The sequence below is a fragment of the Megascapheus bottae genome, chromosome 14, assembly GCF_031878675.1.
Source record: "Megascapheus bottae isolate mThoBot1 chromosome 14, mThoBot2.hap1, whole genome shotgun sequence".
Lineage (NCBI taxonomy): Eukaryota > Metazoa > Chordata > Mammalia > Rodentia > Geomyidae > Megascapheus > Megascapheus bottae.
Window position 1 is genome coordinate 2,544,365 of NC_143522.1, and position 9,818 is coordinate 2,554,182.

A 9,818-nucleotide genomic window follows, 5' to 3' on the forward strand; every position below is an offset into this window, starting at 1 on the left:
TGAGGATATTATGTAGAAACTTATATAAAGAGATAAAAGTTTGTCAAAAAAAATTTTGGCGGTTGTTTTGTCTTTGAAACAGGATCTTGATATGTAATCCAGGCTGGCTTGGAACTCATGATCCTCCTGCCTGTCCCCCAAGCGCTGAGATCACAGGTATCAATAACCATGTTGCAAAGCGCCACACTTTTTAAAATCAAAACATTCAAAATATAATCATATACAGTATGATATACAGTATGTACTTATATACTTACACAGTATATAAGTATGATTCACTTCGGGGAAATAACTTTTGGGGGGAGTAGCACTTTAACTGGAAATGTAGGAGAATATTTGTCATTAAAATAAACTTTAAATGATTGCTTGTTAATTGTTCTGAGGTTTGACATGCTTTATCCTTAAAAACATTTAAATATAGCCAAGTACTTCTAATTGAAGATTAGGTAGAAGCTCCTTTATTAATTATTTAAGTAGTTCTACAAAGGAGTTTTAGTTTATGCATATAGTTTTATCTCTCCCTTCCATCTTGATTTCATTTTCATATCAGTACATTATTACAACTCTACTAGAGTTAGAAACACCTTATTTGTAGTTAAGTATTTTGAAATTGAATTTTCTTCATACTTGCACCAAAATCCCTCCTTCCCAATACTAAATTTAGGAAATACTGTCAATTTGTATGTAAAATCTTTCTTGATTTTTTGATGGCACGCAAAATGTATAAAATAGGATATTCTTATTTAAAAGTCAGTTGTCGAAACGATTCTACCACAATATGTTTATGCTAGTGTTGCTTTATTATCTTAGTTGACTAACAGTATCAACCCTTCAGGACAAGCTCATTTCCAGAGTCACTGTTCCAGAATAGTGGTTAAGGGGTGTGTCTTCGTTAAGAAAAACCTCAGCCTTAGCTTTCAAGCTTAAAAAAAAAATCATCATAATCAAGCTTTACTCTTAACTCAGCAAATAAAACCTTGTAGGTTAAGTGAGGATATTCAGCTTTAATTTATAACAAAATTCAAGTGTTTTCAAGTTTTTCTATTCCTAGATGCTAATTCTCACTCACTTCAAGCTTTTGTAGTAACACCTCAAACATGAACTGAGCACTGTTAGGAAAGAGTCAAGGAACTACTCAGAATTATTTACCTTAACTTTTAGCTGACTATTAATATTGCTCCAAATGTTCTTAACTCTGAGCAACTGTTCTTGTTTCCAAAAGGCCAGTCATCTTAAACACATTTCTCTAGACCTATTATTTTCAGATAACTATCAGTAAATGGCTTTGCTTGCTTTGCTGAAAAAAAAAAAAAGTCACCCAGAGACTTATTTTTGGTTCTCACTTTGTGTGGGTTATGAGGCTTGAACATTACCTGGGTGCTGTCCCTGAGTTCTTCAGCTCAAGGCACAGCCCTTCCGCTTGAGCAAAAGCCTCACTTCTGGTTTTCTGGTGGTTAACTGGAGATACAAATCTCATGGACTTTAGTGCCTGGGGTGGCTTTGAACCTTGATCCTCAGATCTAAGCCTTATGAGTAGCTAGGATTATAGGAATGAACCACTGGTCCTGGCTCATTTTTATTCTTTAGTTTGAAGAAATTCTGCTTGATATTTTGATTTAAACCTTCGAATTTTTCTGATACTCGCCTACCCTGAAAAAACTAACTAGTGCTTGGTCTGATAACATTAGTGTATTCTGTTATTATTTTAGGTTACTTATAGATGCTTTGTCATTTAACTCATTGTCAAGACAATTCACAATTCACTGTGCCTTCAAAGTACAACATATTCAAAGTCCTCTTTCCTTGACATGGTATGACTTTGTAAAAAAATAAAATAAAATTTGTGACTTGGTTATACACACACAGCATTTTGTTGAATTGTATTCATGTAACTATGTTCTGTTATGTGCCAAACAGAAGCTGAAGATAGGAGTTACATCTAGATCAAACTCTACTGTTGTATTATGAGAGCAGCTGTGGACAATATGAACAAGGCACATATTCCAATAAAACTTTATGTACACCCAAACTCAAGAACAACATCAGCAGTCAATAAGCTCTAGCCCAATAGGTGGGTGGCTGACTTTTAAGGAAATAGCTCTTTGGGAATGGGACATGGGTGAGAATGAAGCAATGGTAGTAGTTATGGAAGTATTTCTCATACACTATTTACCCTGCCCAACAGTTCTTAAGAATAGTTGTTATTCTTGAATTTGAAGCTCAGACAAATCACACAGTGAGTAAATTATTGCTCTTTGGTATTGCCATGTGTGTTGTCTTTGTATCTCCCTGAGGAACAAAGCTTGTGATGTCAATCCCTTTAGAATTTTGAAGCCAAAGGCTGGCTCAACCTGGTGGTTTACTGGTAGGTTACTCGGGCATTTTCTTCACAGTTGCAGATTCTGATGCACAAAGTTGAAAATGGCTGCATTTCACTTTGTGTTTTCTACTTTTCAGGGCTGATAAGTAGCTTTAATATTTTTCATCATTCCATCTTAATTTAGTTTGTTCCTTGTTAATCTGAGAATGGTTTGAAATCATGGTGATATTCAAGTATGAGTATGAAAAGGAAACTTCTGCTAACTTAGCCTTGATTTTGAAAGTGTTTTTTCCCCCTATAACTACAATGAATGCTTCTACCACCGATATAAGAAAACCCTAAGTTTCATATAGTTTTCAAGTCACAAAATGTTATTCTTTTCCTATCATTTGAAAATAAAAGAACATTCTTAGGTGACAGGCCATACGAACAGTTCCTGGCCCAGATCTGCCCTATACGTGTAGTCTGCCTAGCCCTGACCTAAAAAATTTATTGTTTTTATTCCATTTATAGTGACAACGAAGTACAGGACAGTTGTATATTAGTGAGGCAACAAGAAAGTACCTCATCTTCAAAAACTATCTTCTCAAGAGACAGATGTTTAAAAACACTTACCAAGATTAGATATAATTTAAAAATAATTACACAGTCTCACAACAAAACAATCCAAGTGTACTTCTATTTAGTAGTAGACATAATTGATAAAATGACACAAATTCTATGAAATCATATTTTGTTAACATAAGTCTAATGGGGAGATGGAGAAAACCATTTTCAATTAAGTGCTTTCATGCTACTTGTGTACCATCTTCTGAAAAGGCACTATCTGTTCTCTGTCGTTTAGGATGAGGTTCTTCCTGATTCTCTGTAACAAATTGAGAAGAATACATTAGATAAGATAGTAAACAGTTGAACTCAAACAATGGAAGATTTTTAATCTGATCAACTCAGACATGAAAATAAGAACATTCTGGCAGATTTCTTATTTTAACCCATGTGCCTTACTAAAGTTTGGAGAAACAAGTCTAACTGAATGGTAACTGGTATAAACCCTACCCACCCTCTCTCCACAGAGACAGACAGATGAGACGAGAAAAAGCTACATTAAAAGTATGGTAATTTCATTTAATTCTCTACAAACAGCTCACCTAGATTTATGGTTTGGTTCTTGTAGAGTATAGAAACAGGAATCTGAAAGGTGATACAGAGCATTTCCTTGTTGGGAGCCACATTTCTTACTAGGTGAACTGAACTGCATGCCTCTAGAGAGATGCCTAACACAGCTTCAGCTTGTCGACGAACATCCTCAGCAGGATTAATGTCCTTGGAAAAGCTGTAACAATGCACTATGGGAAGGAGCTCACTGCTGCACTGCTCCCCATCTAAAAGTGACTTGAAAGCACTTAGAAACTCTATAGCTTTTGCTGGCAAGTTCATGACAATGTGGACAGAGTGTTTTCTTTCTTTTGACTGTCCCAGCTGCTGTACTAACTCTTCTCTGACTGGTCCTTGGAGAAACTCTTTCCCATCCAAGTTGAAGACTTTCACCTTTTGGTCTACTTTATTTAATTTACAGTTGTGCAAGAGCCACTTATGGGATTCAGGATTGAGATCATTGGCAAATACAGTGCAGTTTTTCTTTGCTGCGGGAATGGCAAAGGGCCCAACTCCTGCAAAAACATCAAATAACACATCCCCAGGTTTGAGGAGTTCTGTGATACGGCTGTGTTCTGTAGAGAGACGAGGATTCCAGTAGACTTTTGAAAAATCAAATTCATAGGTGTAGTTGTTTTCTCGAACCTGAAAAAGATCTGTTTTTGGTTAATCTGGTTGGTCCTAAATTCTAGCCACTGATATTGGCTTAAGTTTGTATATACATATGAGTGTACACACACATACACTTACTATTTATACTACTGTAAGAGCAAAATAATATTGCATTTAGAGGCATTTAAATTAGATTCCTGGGGTTTATGCTATTTCTGAGGCCAGTTAATATCTTGCATTAGACATTTTCATGTGAAAAGTCCATTTTTCAAAGCTAGTCACTATTTCAATCCTAAAGGGCTATAAAGTTATTTGCAAATCACATGAGACATTTTTCAGAAAGGCCAACTGACTGGCTTAATTATACTCTCATAGCACCAGATGGAGAAGAAAAAACCCCTATAATTTGAACAATACATTGCACATGCTTTCACAGTCTGTTGCTAAGTTGTAGATAGCGCTTCCACACAATAAATCAGTATAAATTCATATTTACACTCAGCAAAAGAGGCAAGATAGTTGTGTCATTAAATTTTAAGGTATTTTATCTATGTTTTCAGTTACTTTGCAAATTTCATGTTTAAATTAGAGCCCGTGCATAAGATCAATCATTCCCATATTTTCTTTCTTTTGCAAAATTTGAGTTCATTGGTAAACTAAATAATGAAGTGAAGCTAAGTCTTGGGGAGAAAGGAATTAAAATTTCATACCATTTCCTTTGGGTCTATCACATAAGGAAAATAAAACTAAAATTATAGTAATGGATCATAACCTCAGTTCTTGTCTTTAGTCCTTCTTTCTTCCTTTCTCTAGCAGTCTGGGGCTTGAACTCAGGGCCTGGGCACTATCCTTGGACACTTATTGCTCTACCACTTGAACCACAATGCCACCTCTGGCTTTTTCTGTGTATGTGGTTCCAGGGAATGGAACCCAGGGCTTCTGCATGCTGGGTGAGCACTCTACCACTAGGCCATGCTCGACTCCAGACATCTATATTCTTTCCTGCCCCCCTTTCTTTTTTTGGTGGGTCATGGGACTTGCATTCTGGGCCTCGGCTGACCTTGAGCTCTACAGCCCAAGGCTACCGCCCGACCCCTGGAGCCACAGCTCCAATTCTAGTGATTACTGGAGATAAGAATCTCAAATCTTTAGTGCCTGGGCTGGCTTTGAACCATGATCCTCAGATCTCAGCCTCCTGAGTAGCTAGGATTACAGGTGTGAGCCACAGCACCTGGCTTCAGAGATCTATTTTCGATGTCCTGTACTTTTAAGTCTAATTGCATATATTTGTCTCTCTCAAACCACATCAGCTGCTTCTGCCCATATTAAGGGTTATAAAGTTGGAAATTCTCAATTTCAACTGAAAAAATCTCCCCAAATCTCACCTGGAAGGTTTAAATATTTGAAAGGTTATTTTGTATGTACTGTTCTATAACTTGTATTCATCACTTGTCCAGGGACAATCTATTTTGCAAAATAGAGAGCTAAAAACTTCTTTAATGAAGGATTGTTCCATTGTATCATTAAACCAGAATTTAACCAATTCTGAAGAATTTGTCAGTGCAGTTTTATTCTACCAATAGTATAAATTGTTTATGTTCACAATATGCATTTGTATTATATTCTTAATATTTTTAATCAACTCATTATAAGCATTATTTTCTTTTTTTTTTCTTTTTTTTTTTTTTTTTTTTGCCAGTCGTGGGCTTGAGCTCAGGGCCTGAGCACTGTCCTTGGACTTTCTCAAGGCCAGAGCTCTACCACTTGAGCCTCAGCACCACTTCCGGCTTTTTTCTATATATGTGGTACCGAGGAATCGAACCCGGGTCTTCATGCATGCTAGGCAAGCACTTTAACCACTAGGCCAAACTCCTGGCCCAAGCATTATTTTCATATTCACCTTACTAGGAGGTAATAAAATACTTTGTACCTTGGTCATCATGTTCTCTTCTCCAGATAACACTTCCATTTGAAAGTTTCGGTATGTATTGTCAATATTATTGATTTTATTTACTGCTGAGGTGATTCCTGGATTTTTGTCAATCATAACTTGGCCTATAAGATGAAAATTCATAATAATAATTACTGCCTTCTGGTTGCAAAATAAGAACACTGAAAATATCAAACAAATGAATTTTATTTTTTTTGTAGATACAAATTGTACTGAGATGGGCGTGGTGGCTCATGCCTATAATCTTAGCTACTCAGGAGGGTAAGATCTGAGGATCACAGTTCAAAGCCAGACTGGGCACAAAAGTCCGTGAGACTCTTCTCTTGAAAACCAGAAATGATACTGTGTCTCAAGGGGTAGGGCGGTAGCCTTGAGCTGAAGAGCTCAGGGAAAGCGCCAAGGTTCAAGCCCCAGGATTGACAAAAACAAAACAAAATCTGTACTGAGTGCATGTAAAAATCCAAAAGTTCTGTTATGTTGATGACTGTTTCCTGCAATACATGTAAAAACTTTTGGTACTCGGAAGTGGCACTTTGGCTCAAGGGGCAGGGCAGTAGCCTTCAGCTGAAGAGCTCAGGGACAGTGTCCAGGCCCAGAGTTCAAGCCCTATGACTGGAAAAAAAAAAAAAAAAGGTACACTTTTTAAGAAAACAATTTGGGGAATTTGGACTGCTATTATTATTCTACATTTTAACTGGATCTTGAATGCATCTATACATCAAGCAACAAGGCAGATGATAGGGATTTGGCAGAAAATGAAATGAAGAGGGAGGTGTGAAGACTGGCAACAAATGGCCTCAAAAAACACCAGAAGAAACATCTGTCCCTCACCACTGGCCTCAGACCAAATGTTTGTCTTACTGTGGGTTTGAAACAAATGCCTCTACTTTGGAAATGTATGTCAGCAAAGCAGTTCTTTCAAAGAAGAAACATAAGGTTATTTAAAGTCTTGTTTAAATAAAATGTTTACTTAAATTATTCTTTTGTTAAATGTTTATCATTAACAGAAAGTTACAATTAATAAAGTACATTAGAAGTGGCATATTTATACCCTTTAACCAAAAAAATGTAGTTTTCTATCAGCACATCAAAAATTTATAAAAATCTATATGCTATCTCATTTCAAAAGGAAATATGATTTGTAAGATAGCAAGAAGTACACAATAATACAAATATGCTTAAACATGCAAATTTGTCTAAATTTTCTATGATTAGATATGAATATGGTAAGACCAAGTCATTGCTCTTGTCTTGTTCTGAACTGGGTATGTAAATTCAATTTTTATTTTAAATGGAGACTAAAATTTTAAAAAGAAATGACTTCTGAAATTCTAGTGAAGGCTTTAAAGTGACTACCATACAGAGGGGGTTTTTTTGGTGGTCATGGGGCTTGAACTCCGCTCAGGGTGCAGTCCCTGAGCTCTTCAGCTCAAGGCTACTGGAGCCAAGCCCTCACTTCCCATTTTCTAGAGGTTAATTGGAGCTAATCATCTCAGGTCCTTTTGTGACTGGGCTGGCTCTGAACCTTGATCCTCAGATCTCAGCCTCCAGAGTAGTTAAGATTAGAGGCATGAGCCACGGTGCCTGGCCCATACAGAGTTTTTTGTTGTTGTTTTGTTTTTAAACTTATGTGTCTTTATGAATGAGGTTAAAAAATAAGAATGCCAAAGAAATGTTTAAGTTAAGGTAAACAATGACTACAAGAGAGTATGCACCTGACATTTGCAGTCTCAATAACTATTATGTCATCATTATACAGTCACAATTCTGTTCATCAGTAAAAACAAAGGGAGTTCCCAAGAGCATAGTTCTAAAGTTTTATCCATGCAAAATACTGAGTACTACATTTTCTAATTTCCAAAAATATTTTCAGATAATTACATTTTGATTAGTCTTCTACTTCTTACTTATCCCAAAGAAATAAAGGCCTCAGGTTTAAGCATGTAGCTAGAGATAGGACATTAACAATATTGTTTCTAAAAGCCTATGGACACTTAAAAAAAAAAGGCTCCCAATCCATACAGGAGGCTTAATTGGGACAAAGTATAATCAAATAGCACTGTCCTTGGACTTTCTCAAGGCTAGAACTCTACCACTTGAGCCTCAGCACCACTTCCAGCTTTTTCTATATATGTGGTACCAAGGAATCGAACCCGGGTCTTCGTGCTTGCTAGGCAAGCACTTTAACCACTAGGCCAAGTTCCTGGCCCCTGTATTTTTTTTTTTTTTACTATAAAACATCCATTACTGATGAAATTTAGTACTGAACATAATCCTAAAGGCCTAATAATCTTGTGTACCAAAAAGAATTCTGTTCAGTGGAAAAGCTGTTATTTGGAAATGTTCCCAATATGGCCCTCAAATGAGGAGATGTAGCTCAAAATTCAGCTTCTGTAATCTGACATTTAAACACTGAGACTGGAATTTGCCAAAGCTTTCTAGTACATGAAGATTATTATACCTACCAATTAAATGCTTGAACGGTAGCTGATGATCTCTAAGATTCAGGTGCACAATATGTCCAACTCTGCTAAATCCTGAGATCACATCTTGATCTTCAGGAAGCACAGCTCTCAAGATTTCTTCTGACTTAAAGTTTTCATAAGTTAGTTCCAAGGTATAGTTAGATAGCTGTGGATTGACATTAAGTTGCTTTAAAATACGAAGTTCTTTTTCCTCAAAGGACTCCTGAGTAAACATTTTATAGGGATCCAACATAATTAATCTACTGTCTTCATCTTCTGGGTCTTCAATCACACGCTTTATGCCCGGTCGCTGCAATGATGCTCTTTTCAGGGATTGCATCAATCTGTTGACTATTTCTTTCCTTGCCTTAAGCACTGGGATGGTGACTGTTTTTTTAAAAGCTGCTCTGTCAAGTTTTGTCATTCCTCGAACACCAGAGGGTGGTGAAAATAATTCAGAGTCTCTTGTATTTTTTTCTATTTCTGGCATGATTGAGAATTCTTTTCTTTGACCTAACAGGAAAATACCAGGTACTTCTCTAATCTTCTGTGCCAGTGTTGTTGGTGAAAGTAGAATCAAAGATTCTGCCTTAGTTGGATTACAGATTTCCACTTTTAGAAGTCTTCGGATGAACCCAAATGGCCTTCGTGTGATACTTAAAAAACAAGCAGAAAAACATTTGTTTAAAAAATAAGCTACAGAGCTGGGAGTTTGGCCTAGTGGTAGAGTGCTTGCCTAGCATGCACAAAGACCCGGGTTCGATTCCTTGGTACCACATACCTAGAAAAAGCTAGAAGTGGTGCTGAGGCTCAAGTGGTAGAGTTCTAGCCTTGAGAAAAATCCAAGGACAGTCCTCAGGCTCTGAGCTTAAGCCCAGGACTGGCAAAAATAAATAAATAAATAAAGCTACAAATGAACATGTTCACAACAAACATAAATAAGGAAAAATAACCTACTTGCTCCAAATCTCTTGTTGAATTTGAGAAACAGAACTTTTAATGGTATGGAAGAAGCATATTGTATCTTCCAGGATGTCTTTTATTAGTAGATAATATATGCACATTTATCCCACCTGCAGCTTGAACAGTGGAGACAATAGTGTAACAGCCTCCCTGAACTCAATGAACTCTCCCTTTTTTTGGCCAGTACTGGAGGCTTGGCCTTTCTCATGGCTAGTGCTCTATCACTTGTAGTAACCAAGGAATTCAACCCAGTGTTTCATAGATGCTAGGCAAGCGCTACCGCTAGGCCAAACTCCTGGCCCCCACTCAAGGAGCTCTCAGCCCACACATTCCTACAAATGCGTTTGGGATT

General features: G+C 36.9%; 1 protein-coding gene across 1 annotated transcript; it reads right to left on the reverse strand.

Annotated features, from left to right (window-relative positions):
- Nucleotides 1-1,991: 1,991 nt before the first annotated feature.
- On the reverse strand, nucleotides 1,992-9,183 carry Trmt5 (tRNA methyltransferase 5). The gene is made up of 4 exons (XM_090344232.1): nucleotides 8,504-9,183; nucleotides 6,018-6,142; nucleotides 3,469-4,120; nucleotides 1,992-3,185 (listed from the first exon to the last, which is right to left on the reverse strand). The coding sequence occupies exons 1-4, from the start codon at nucleotides 8,991-8,993 to the stop codon at nucleotides 3,109-3,111; spliced, it is 1,344 nt and encodes a 447-aa protein (XP_090200358.1). The 5' UTR covers nucleotides 8,994-9,183; the 3' UTR covers nucleotides 1,992-3,108.
- Nucleotides 9,184-9,818: the final 635 nt, after the last annotated feature.